Here is a 12,339-nt window from a genome sequence, read left to right as displayed (position 1 = left end):
CTCCTTGTAACACCCTTTTAGAGACTTGAAAACTTCTATCAGGTCCCTTCTCATTCTTCTCTTCTCTAAACTAAACAAGTCCAATTCTTTCAGTCTTCCCACACAGGTCAGGTTTTCCTAGATCTTTAATCATTTATCAATTATATTATAATTACATGGTAAAATGTTATAAGTACTTGGTAAAATAAGAAAGCAAGCTATTAGTTAGTAATAGAGTGGGGTGACACTTTTGTATTTTTAGGTCTGATTATGAAAGCAAATATTTTTTAAGTGAGATGAAATTTGGGGAATTTTTAAGTGAGATGAATATGCAAGAAATATCGGACTCCTGAAAGGGGTGCAATTGTCAGGAAAGTTGACAGCTACTGGTTTAGCATAAGAAGTTAACACTTTGTAAAAGATCATTCCAAGTGAAGTGGGCAGTTAAAACCTCTACAGTCATAGGACAAAACCAGATAAGTGTGTTATATTTTGTAGTAGTGAGCCATAAATTCAGAATCTTTATTGAGTCCATGATTCATCCTGTCTATGGGTATGTCTACACTACCCCCCTAGTTCGAACTAGGGGGGTAATGTATGCATACCGAACTTGCTAATGAAGCCCGGGATTTGAATTTCCCAGGTTTCATTAGCATAAAGCCGGCGCCGCCATTTTTAAAAGCCGGCTAGTGCGAACCCTGTGCCGCGCGGCTACACGCGGCACGGACTAGATAGTTCGGATTAGGCTTCCTAATCCGAACTATCTGTACGCCTCGTGGAACGAGGTGTACAGATAGTTCGGATTAGGAAGCCTAATCCGAACTATCTAGTCCGTGCCGCGTGTAGCCGCGCGACGGGGTTCGCAGTAGCCGGCTTTTAAAAATGGCGGCGCCGGCTTTATGCTAATGAAGCCCAGGAAATTCAAATCCCGGGCTTTATTAGCAAGTTCGGTATGCATACATTACTCCCCTAGTTCGAACTAGGGGGGTAGTGTAGACATACCCTATGAGTCTAAGCTCCAGCTCTCACCTTTCAGGGGTTTCCTTTGAGAATGAGGACTGAAAGTGACAATGAGTGATGGCTGTGAAACAGAGGCAGCAGCACGGGAAGGGGCAGGCAGGAGCCGACTGCTGACTCACATGTAACCACTGAAAGTTACTTAATTACATGAATTTTAACATCCCTACACACACACCATTTGTGCTGCTACAACTGAGATTGTGTAAGTAGAACAGTAAGTAGAAAGAAGAGATGGTGAGGTGCTATATGCTGACGTCTGTTATTAGAACTGGGTGAACAATTCATCATGAACTATTTATTCAATAAATTTAGCCTTTTCCCTCTTAACAAATAAATTAAAGTTTTTACAAATTTTCAGTTGTGAAATTCTTTGATGGATGTTTTACATGTTTTTACCCATTTTAGCCTATTCAACTTGATACCCTTTTGACTACTAGGATTATTTTTCAAGTATTACATAGTCATTCTTTGATATTCAAGTTATTTAGCTGATCACCATGATTCTGTGTGTATGTTCCTTGATCAGATGATCTAATCTTTATAATCTCTTTCACTTCACCTGCAAACAAATTAACTTCATCTTTTCATTAAATGGCAAACGCAATTTTGGCAACAGGCCTGAAATTCACTCTCAAGAATGTTCACATGAGCAAAACTTTGCACAAAGCAAATAAAAAAGGTATGTGACCAGTCAAAACAAATTTATTTAGAAATCATCACAATGTTGTGTGAATAAGTTTGCTTACTATACATCCAGCTCTGCTTGCCATCCAAGATCTCGAAGGATGGGTTTTCAAGAGCAAATTTTCAAGCAAGGAATACATTCTGAAAATCCCAACTTCTACACAACTATCAATATTAAGATATCCAATAAAATACATATTGACTCAGACTCTTTCTTTACAAAACTGGCTATTACAATATATTCAACAAAAAATACCAAAATGGTTTTGAAAGCCAGTCTAGTCCTACGTCTAATGCATTTTCTATTGACATTTTTCATCTGAAGAAGTGGGTTGTGCCCACGAAAGCTCATGATACTATTTATACATTTTTGTTAGTCTTTAAGGTGCTACCATTCTTGCTTTTTAAGTTTGTTTTTTAAGTTAAAGACTAACATGACTATCCCCTGAGACATTTTCTATTGTCTGTGCACAGATTCCAAAGACAGCAGGACCATCATGATCATTTAGTCTGCCCTCCTCTATAACACAGAACTTCCCCAAATAATTCCTAACAGATATTTTTTTAGAAAAACAACCACTCCTGAATTACGATTTTCATAAAATAAATATAATAAACTGGATTTATTGTAAATATAAAGTTGTAACACAAACAAAATCAGAAAAGTCAGACTTAAGGCTGATTTTCCATTTTAGCTTGACTCCATACAGAAGTGCAATGGACCAAATCCCAAGCTAGTGTCGACTGGTGAAGTTAAAGTCAACGGGGATACACCAATTGACATGCTGAGAATCTAGCTGAATATGAATTATAGCTTTTTTCAGTTTTTATATACACCCATAACTTTGAAGATTAGCCATAACTTCGAGCGTAGATTGGTGAAGTTAAAGTCAAAGGAGATACTTTGAAGATAATTCAATACTGAAATAAAAAACTTCAGAAATATCAATATATATATATCAGGTATCTCAGCAAAGATCAGATTTTTTATGAACTTTGAGGAGCCCAATAGTAATCGTGAAACTGCATCTTTACTTATCCAAAGGGATATCCATGTTTTATTTGCCTTATGGGCAGTTCTTAATCACAGTGAGGCCTGTACCAAAACTAACATTAATCCCAATAGAAGAATGGTAGCCCAATACCAGTACCTATAAGTATTTTCTCAGGCAGTGCTTTCAGAAGTGAGTTCACATTTCTAGTCTCTGTGATTTGTTGGCAGCATGACTGGAATGACTGAACAGTGCTCCTTTCACAGCAGAAATAGTACATGTTTTTTGTTATAGACATGAACCGGGAGTACTGTACTGTAGTGCCAATCTGGTCATTATTGCTACATATGCTACTTACCTAAGCTTGATCTTGTGTTGGACCGTTCTATTATCGCATGCTTACTAGGATTGTTTAATACGGAGCGTTTGGCAAGCGAGATGTCTGCTGTGACCCGTGTGATTGATATACTGTAAAAAAAACCAACAACCCTGTTTGTTACTCATCATGCAGGAAAGTGAGGCTAAAAGTCAGGCACTTAATATTAAAAGGTAGAGAGGAACAGAGGAGTCCCTATTTGTGGCACTGTCCTCTTTGTAAAAAGGGGCTAAACGAGAGGCTATCTAGGCCTTAATAAATTCTGCTTCAAGCAGTACTCAAGCAAGTGCAGCATCTGCACCCCTTTCTTTGTCCGCATACTATGAATGCACACCTAGCAGCAGCATGGCTACTGTCTACAGCAGCCACAGTGCAAAGTGAGTGGGAACCAGAGTTCTGTGGAATATATGGTTGTCTTTCCCTTTGAGTCCAGGATTTATATGTCAGGCTCTCTCAACAGCCACAGATGAGATGACCAGAAAGAATTATAGGAAGATCATCTTTGCAGAGTTTTGTGGCCCCTCAAACTACCTCCTATAGATATCTCCATGACAATATATAATCTGCCTCAGAGAAAACAAAATTTTCCCTAATCTCTGTTTAGAATATAGATACTCATGTGTAAAATAAATAGAAATACCTATAGAATTTCAAAATGATTAGAAGTCTTAGAACCCAGACTATTGCATGCTATAGCCCAAGGCTATAATTGTTTTTAATCAAATGATTCAGTTTCCTTGTACAAGTTTGTAACAGGGAGCAAGGTTTACATTTCATTGTCACAACCCATTCTACAATAATGATCAATTTCAAATATTTGAGCTCTGACAGCAAAGAAATTAAAGTATGAGGAGACAAGCCAATGAAAGCTATGCCCTTAGTGCCTGGCAGACTCATCTTTGGGACAATAAGGCTACGTCTACACTATAATGTTTGCTGGAAGAGGCAATGCAAATGAAGCGAAGATTGGCATTTTCTCACACTTCATTTGCATAACTTCTTCTGATCTGTTTTTGCGCAAGGGGTTTTTGCACAAAAACAAGCAGTGTGGATATTTCCTTTTTCCACAACCCTCCCCCCCTTTTGCACAAGATCCTTATGCCTCAAAAAAGGAGGTATAACGATCTTACCAAAAGGGCTTTTTTGCACAAAAAGGAAGCATCCACACTGCTTGTTTTTGTGAATAACCCCTTGCCCAAAAACAGATCAGAAGAAATTTTGCAAATGAAGCATGAGAAAATGCTAATCTGCACTTCATTTGCATTGCCTCTTCTGGCAAACATTGTAGTGTAGACATAGCCTCAGTGTTGTGTGCTGTTATTTAGCTCTAATTTTCCCATAAATGTCTTCTAAGAGCCCAACAAGCAGTGGAGGTATTGGTAATACTGCTAAGTTTAAGCATGCTTTTTATGCTTTATCTTCTTATTTCCCTGTGCCAATATTGTACAAGTGCATTACAACACAAACACTTTGTTATGAAGAAAGCTGATAAGCCTAAGGCCTAAGCTTATACAGGTATATCAGTCCAGTCATATATTTACTAAGCAGTATTGCAAGCATTTTCCATTTATTCTCCTGGGCAAAATAAAAATAAAGAAGCCTACTCAGTACATTATTGATCTCCTGTGGTTTGGCAAATTCTCTGGTTTGGCACGGGTCAGATCCTGAGGGTGCCGGACTAAAGAGGTTCAACCTGTACTTTCAGTTGGTCTCAGTGACCTTCTACATAGCCTTTTGTATTTTCTTTTTCCTGTGAAAACAGATCAGCTTCTTCCGGTTTCTACGGCCAACCTACATTCTTTGGCTTGATTCCACCTTCAAATTTTCTGGACTAAACAGGGGTCACATTCTTCCAAAGATGAGATTTAAATCAAGCTGACCCCATTTCATAACTACCCCATTTATAATTTTATTTGCCATTTAAGAGGGGAAAAAAAAGGGATTTACTAAGAACTATGAGAAATATTCCCATAGAGGATAAGTCATAAGTGGTTCAGTTAAAATCTATCCAAATACTTCTATTCATTTTCATTGTGCTCAATGTGTGTACATATCTGTGTAAAATCCTCAACTATCAAATGCAACAAGCCAGAGTTTATACATGAAAACAGAGTTATTTTCACAGTACAAAGTAGAGACATTTTAAAAAATATGTCCGTGGTCTGGTCACCAACTAAAAGCAAAGCCAAATGCCATGATTCTTGGCATAACATTGTACAGATTATTCCATGAAGTTATGGGGAAAAAAACCTTAAAGCTAATTTGCATTACTAAGTTTGTTATGTCCATTTGCTAAAAGTTAGATTTTATATCTAGCAAAACAAGTTTTCCACTTTACATGTTTGTCAATTTCCTTCCTACATACTACAGAGAATCATAGAATCACTTGGTCTGTACAATATTTTTAATCAGTGATTCAGATAACATCACAGCGAGTACACTTATGAAGTTCGTGGATGATACCAAGTTGGGAAGGGTTGTAAGTACTTTGGAGGATAGAATTATAGTTCAAAATGATCAGGACAAAATTGGAGAAATGGTGTGAGGTAAATAGGATGAAATTCAATATGGACTAGGGATGTGATATTGTACACATGTGATAGTGTACTGAGCTCATTGGTTTACCTTCACAGATAAACATAGGGCCTGCCCTCCCACTGCTGCCTCTGTACCAGAGACAGCAGAGCAGGGGGAAGGGAGGGGAGGGGGGGCCAGCGGAAGCCAGTGCTTACTGGGATCCACCTTAAAAGCAGGCTTCCCAGGAACACTGTATCAGAGGCAGCAGTGGGATGGGGCAGGTGGGAGCTGGTCTATGCAGGGAACCAGTTTTTAAGCTGACTCTCCACACGTACTGGTTCCCACAGAGCCTCTCCCCACCCTCCAATGCTTCTGCCTCTGCCTCTGCCTTCAAGGAAGCTGGTGCTTACAGGGAGCCAGCTTAAAAGCCAGCTCCCTATGCACCAGTTCCTGGGGAGCCACACACCCCACATGTAAACATTTAACTACTGAATTTTTCATTGCATAGTTCTTCCACTTAGGAAGGAACAAGGAAGGTACTGCAGAAAGGGATCTAGGAGTCATAGACTTATACAAGTTAAATATGTGTCAACAGTGTGATACTGTTGCAAAAAGGAAACATCATTCTGGGATGTATTAGCAGAAGTGTTGTAAGCAAGACACAAGAACCAATTGTTCCACTCTACTCTATGCTGATTAGGCTGCAACTGGAGTATTATGTCCAGTTCTGGGTGCCACATTTCAGGAAAGATGTGGACAAACTGGCGAAGGTCCAGAGAAGAGCAAGAAAAATGATTAAAGGTCTAGAAAACATGAGCTATGGGGGATGTTGAAAGAATTGGATTTGTTTAGTCTGGAAAAGAGAAGACTGAAAGGGGACATGATAACAACTTTCCAATACCTAAGAGGTTGTTACAAGGAGGAGAGAGAAAAAATATTCTCTTTAATTCCTGATGATAGGACAAAAAGCAATGGGCTTAAAAGGAGCAGTGAAGATTTAGTTTGGAAATCAAGAAAAAAATCCTAACCATCAGGGTGGTTAAAAACTAGAATAAAGTGGCTACGGAGGTTGTGGACTCTCCATCTGTACAGATTTTTAAGTGCAGGTTAGACAAACATCTGTCAAGGATGGTCTAGATTGGGGTGGGGAACCTTTCTTGGGTCGGGGGCCAGTAACCCTCAGAAAAAGCAGTCAAGGCCACACATAAGGAAGAAGCAAAACAACACAAATCCTCACAGATGTGAGTCCCACCCGAGAAGCAGGGAAAAAAGACACATCCCTCAAGTTCCAGTCCAATGGGAGTGGAGGGAAGGAGGTGGGGGGAAGGGAGTGGAGGCATAGAAGCTCAGTTATTACCCCCAGGGCCTGATTAACTCTTCTGGGGGCCCAAGGCTAGTAGATATTGTGGGGCATATTGAGACTCTGGGCTGGGGCCAAAAATGATGGATTCAGTGTGTAGAAAATGGTGCTGGGAGCAGCCTGGGAATACGTTTTTGGGACCCGGGCATGAGAAGGCAGGGGATGGAGACACAGGGTCTGGGCGGAAGGAAGGATGCAGGAGCAGGCTTGGGATGAGGTTCAGAATCTGGGTGGGAGGTAGGGTGCAGGGTCTGAGTGGGAAGAAGAATGCAGAGCAGGTTGAGGACGGGTGAGAGGGAGGATGCAGAAGTGTTTTGGGGATGGAGGTGCAGGGTCTGGGTAGGCAGGAGCATGCAGGAGTAAGCTCGGGGTGAGGGCACGGGGGTCTGGGCAGGAGGCAGGGTGCAGGAGTGGGTTGGGGATGGAGGTGTAGGGTTTGGACAGAGGGGGCAGGAGGTGAATGCAGGGACATGGTTGGGGTATGGATGGGAAGTCTGGAAGGGAGGGAGAAGGTGATTGGGATGCCTACTTGGTCTGCTTTGGGGGAGGGAGCAGGTGTTCTCGTGTGTCTCCTGTGTGCTGCAGTGAAGTGACCCATGTAGGTTTTTGGGGCCCGGGCAGGAGAAGGCAGGGGATGGAGACACAGGGTTTTTGGTTAGCCATTTGGATTTCAGATGCCACCTCTGGCCACAAAACAGGCATAGTTGCCTTATTTGCAATAATATGCATGTGTGTTTCTTGGACATTTCCCATCCCCATACAGCAGCAATGTTCTCTGCTCATGAAGCTTTCATTCCCTTCCACAATTTATTGCATATAGGAGGTACTCTACTATTAATTGCACCCTAGGCAAAAAATTCTTTTCCATTGGCATCCTGGTTAAAAAGTTATTTATGAAGGACACAACAATTTCAAAATAAGAGCTACCTTCAAGTAAAGAGATATTCCATACTACTTACCGCCCTTCAAATCTGTGTTTTAAAAAATCAAATAATGCTTTTTGCATCATATCGGTCACCTAAAAGCAAGTAAGCAACAAATTAAAACTCTGCATGTGAAATAAAAACTATATGGTGTTAACGACTTAGAAAATTTGGTTAATTGGTGTTTTACGGATGATTAAAAACTTGTGAGAACTAGTGGCAGCGAAGCCAACAGCCTCGCTGGGCATCTGGTCAAGGTGAGGCATCCTGCTCTGTGCCCCTGAAGGAGTGGTGCCTTGGACAGAAAGGCTGGGGCTGGGGTTGGGACTGGAGCTAGGCAGCCCTCAGCTCTGCCAGAAAAGCGCTGCACCTCCCATAGGCCTCAGTGTTGCCCGGAGAATGCCGCCTGGCGCTCTAGCAGTGATGTAAAGGGCATGGGGCAATGGCCGCCACTGCTGCTGCAGTAGCAGCGACAGCAGCCAGAAGCTTTAGACCCTTTTTTTAATTGCTGGGCCCTGGGGCAACTGCGTCCTTTGCCTCATTGTGTCTGCGGGCCTGCTTGGTGGCATACTGTAAAAAGCTCATTCACAATCTGAATCCTTGAACTTCCCATATCTGAATTCTGATAAGGAAACATATAAAGTAAGAAAACATTTATCCTGTAGTCTCCTACTTTTTGCCTAATCTTCCTGTGGCATTAATTGATGATCTGTCACATATAATCCAAAAACCAAAACTAAAGACAGACAATCTTTCTGACATACTGAAAATAGTCACTGGCAATTACTTACCTCATACCCCTTCAAGGAAGGCCCCACTAAAACTACTGGTCGCATTGAAGGCACTACATCATAGGGAGGGATGTGCTCTGTCTGTGTAAAGGGAAAACACTTTGAGAATCTCAGCATGTAAAGAGAATGATATTAATTTACAATGCAAGTAACTCTGAATTTCCAGCAGTGTCACAAAGGGAAGATTTGGGGACTCACTGATTTTTCTTTGCCTCTTCCTGAAAATAGATATGCAGTATAAGAAGGATGGCTTGGGGATTTCTGTTGGAAAAGCTTCCATTTTTCTCTGTTCCCTCACTCTCTCTAATTGGGAACTGGCCCTTCTGAAAAAAGCCACAAACAGTTTGAGTGGCTAACATGGTATGTGCTTTTTCTGAAAGTTACTTTGCTTGACTGACAGTAGGGCTGCGACAGCTGAATAAGGACAGAAGGTTCTTCTCCAAATCCTATTAAATCTATTATAAAATCTATTACTACTAAGGGGAGGAAGAAAGCTAAAACCAAAACAAACAAAAAAACGGGGATGGGAGGGGGGATTGCCTAGTTCTGCTTTCCTATATAACTGTTTCCTGCTTGACATAACTGTACATTCCCATGGAAGTGTGCATATCCTAACTTCCACAGTCACACCCACACATTCTAAAATATATTTTACCACCACTGGCAAATGCAATCACAGTGACAAAAACTAGTTATGTTAGTATTTACAGAAAGTTTAAATAAACAGAGCTGAGAACAGCAATATTCCTTGTCTAGGAGGCTCCTATCTGCTCTCAAGGAAAGGAGTTACGTTAGTTACATACTGTTTAGTAAACCACTTACTGATGTATCATGCACGATTTATAAATGTTTGTATAATTTTTCTTTAAGATACATTAGCTTAAAGAATGCATCTATCAGAAGACTGCCAAAATCATCTAAATTAATATTCACAGTAAAGAAGAGTAATCAAACATTTTTTAAATAAACTGTTTGCCTAAGACATACCCAAGACTACCATAACTGGCTTATCAGGCAATTAAAAAAATGATTTTTTATTTGTTTTAGGGAGAAAACATGTTTCAACTCCACCAACTTGGAAAAAGCTTAAAAGGAGGTATGCCAGATCTATTTTTCAAAGGCCTACATAGTACAAATACATCAGTCGCCATCACAAGATATTGTCATTGTTAATTATTTCAGGACTCAACAATCCCAAGGTTAATCACAATAAAAAAACCAAGGTAAAAACATTTTCAAACACAAAAAACCAGAGACAAACATTAATACAGAAACAGCACAAAATGCCACACAAGCAGCAGACTAAAGCAGCCTAAAACATAGAAAACAATCTTGTGGCTGAATCTTTTTGTTGTTGTTGTTGTTGTTTTGATACATGTAAGGTCACCACATAATTGGTAACATAAGAAGAATGAATACCAGTGCCCGAGGCATCATAAGCATATGAAGAGAACTTATTTACACAGTGAGGAATCTTTCTTAAGGTGTTTTGAAGAAAAGCCATGTAACTATGTTGTGTAATTATGAAAATACACCCTTTTAACTTTTGTTACCAGGAATGTAAATAATTGGAAGCATGCCTTATAGTGACAATCCCTAAGAAAAAATTATCTGTAAATGTCTGTAAATGTTTATGGGGTCAAAGTTCAGATACAGCACATCTGCCTTATAAGATGGTTGACTATCCACAAAAGCTGCACAATGCTATTTGTCAACAAGCTACCTGAAAATCAGGGAAGGTACAGAATTTACCTTGTTTGATGGAATAGTTGTGTTTAAAACCTATATCACTGCAACTCACAGCTTATTTTTACATTTTCCAGCTAAAATTAATTATTTTGTAAATAGAAAATGAGTGGAAAAACTATACAAAAATGTGATGGAAGCATCAGTTATTAAAATTAATAAAGAGTTTAAGGGCTCAATCCCCTAAAATATCAGGTTGTAAATTACAGAAATTTCCTCCTCTAGGTCTTTGGTTAAAATGCATCCCAGAATGATGTTGATTGAGATTTTATCATTGGATGGTTACATGGTTTTACTGTCTGAAATATTTGGAGATGTCCATCTAGTTTCTAACAGACAACAATCTACATGTTACAGAAAACACTCATCAGAGCTAGTAATGACTCTGAAATTCTAATCAGAGAAGCCAAAGAATGCATAGGTGTATAGATTTAATTACCCTCTCATCCCCATAATAGGTCCTCATCCTTGTAAATGGTTAAGCTTTGTGGAGATGTTTACATTGATAGAAGTCAAGAAAGAGATTCAAATGTCTTAGCTGTGCATAGTGTTTGCATTTTTTATAGCTACAATTATATTCACTAAAAGATCATTCAGAAAACAAGGAACTCCCATTCCATTCCAGGCATTCTGCAATGAATTGAAAATAACAGTCATATTATTTAAGAAAATTGTTCACTGAAGCAAGCAAAAGGACTTTTTATGGCGAAGAAGAATACACTATTTTTTGAAGAAATGAAAGAGAAAGAATTTTTGCACTACTAATAGGGTACAACTACACTGTGGTTTTTTTTTTGAAGGTATGCAAATTGCACTCGCATTTGCATAGTTTCTTCTGATTCTTTTTCCAGAAAAGGATTTTCCGATATTTGGCCCATCTACATCGGACCAAATGTTGGAACCCCCCCTGTTTCAGAAGCTCCCTGTCCACCTCGTTTTACGAGGAATAAGGGGTTTCCAAAAGAGGGTTTTTCCCCCCCGACATTTGGCCCGGTGTAGACAGGCCAAATATCAGAAAATCCTCTTCTGGAAAAAGAATCGGAAGAAGATATGCAAATGCGAGTGCAATTTGCATACCTTCTTCAAAAAACCCCCACAGTGTAGTTGTACCCTAAGTGTGGATGCATCCACAGAATTGGTAACACTACATTGGCAATACTTATAAGCAGTATGACAGTGTAACCTATGGATAGAGGATTGTCATTAAAACCTAGGAAGAGAAGTTAAGAAAAATGTGAGGATTAAAAAATAAAAGTAGAAATATAGAAGCTTGCCTAGTACTGCATCTGCTAAATATATTGTTGATAAACAATGTATCCAAGCCAAGTTAATACACATATCTTAGAGAGTCTCCAGTCAAAGGGTGCCAGCAGCATAATTCAGTAGAACCTGTGTTGGCCAGTCATTGGACAGGTACAGGATCTGAAAGGGACACTAGTCCCATTTCCAATAGTCAAGATGCTACAATTTGATTGATGGAGATGAAAGCAAGAATATTGGGAGAGAATTTGTAGATGTCAATAGGAAAAACTCACAGTAGACTGCCAAAACAAGTCTGCAGTTTTCCACTGGTCTTGCTCATCTGCAGATTTGGTACCTAGTGGATCAGAAGTTTAAATACTGACTACATTTAAATTTGAAGGTTCTTTTTTTGTAAGTACAAGTTGAGCATCTGATTAGATTTTAATAATAGTTTTAACAGGCTGAATTATAAGTTAAAAGGCTTGAAAAAAAAGGAGACAGACAAATAGAATAAGCATGCACTAGAAAGGTGCATTATAGGGAGTTGTCAATGTTTTACTTTCTTGAATGTTCAAAGAAATTCCCATTGTGCCTATTATTCCATCAAAAAGGATAAGTACTGTAACAGTGTTTCACTGAGTTACTGACTGTACCTAGCATGTTTGTTTTAATGTATGGACTCACTAATCAGTTGATCCATTTCTTCCTT

General features: G+C 39.5%; 1 protein-coding gene across 3 annotated transcripts in view; it reads right to left on the bottom strand.

The window, feature by feature from the left end:
• Positions 1 to 12,339, bottom strand: part of CACNB2 (calcium voltage-gated channel auxiliary subunit beta 2) — a 384,628-nt gene that overhangs the window by 36,950 nt on the left and 335,339 nt on the right. For all 3 annotated transcript variants that reach the window (XM_006119502.4, XM_075922478.1, XM_006119505.4), the window contains 3 exons: positions 8,643 to 8,723; positions 7,888 to 7,946; positions 3,034 to 3,143 (listed from right to left, as the gene is read on the bottom strand). In XM_006119502.4, the coding sequence (XP_006119564.2) occupies positions 3,034 to 3,143; positions 7,888 to 7,946; positions 8,643 to 8,723 (250 nt within the window). The remainder of the gene's footprint in view (positions 1 to 3,033; positions 3,144 to 7,887; positions 7,947 to 8,642; positions 8,724 to 12,339) is intronic.

Source organism: Pelodiscus sinensis, chromosome 2 (genome assembly GCF_049634645.1).
Source record: "Pelodiscus sinensis isolate JC-2024 chromosome 2, ASM4963464v1, whole genome shotgun sequence".
NCBI classification, from domain to species: Eukaryota; Metazoa; Chordata; order Testudines; family Trionychidae; genus Pelodiscus; species Pelodiscus sinensis.
Note: the sequence above shows the minus strand (reverse complement) of the source record. Positions and strands in the feature narration are given on the sequence as shown.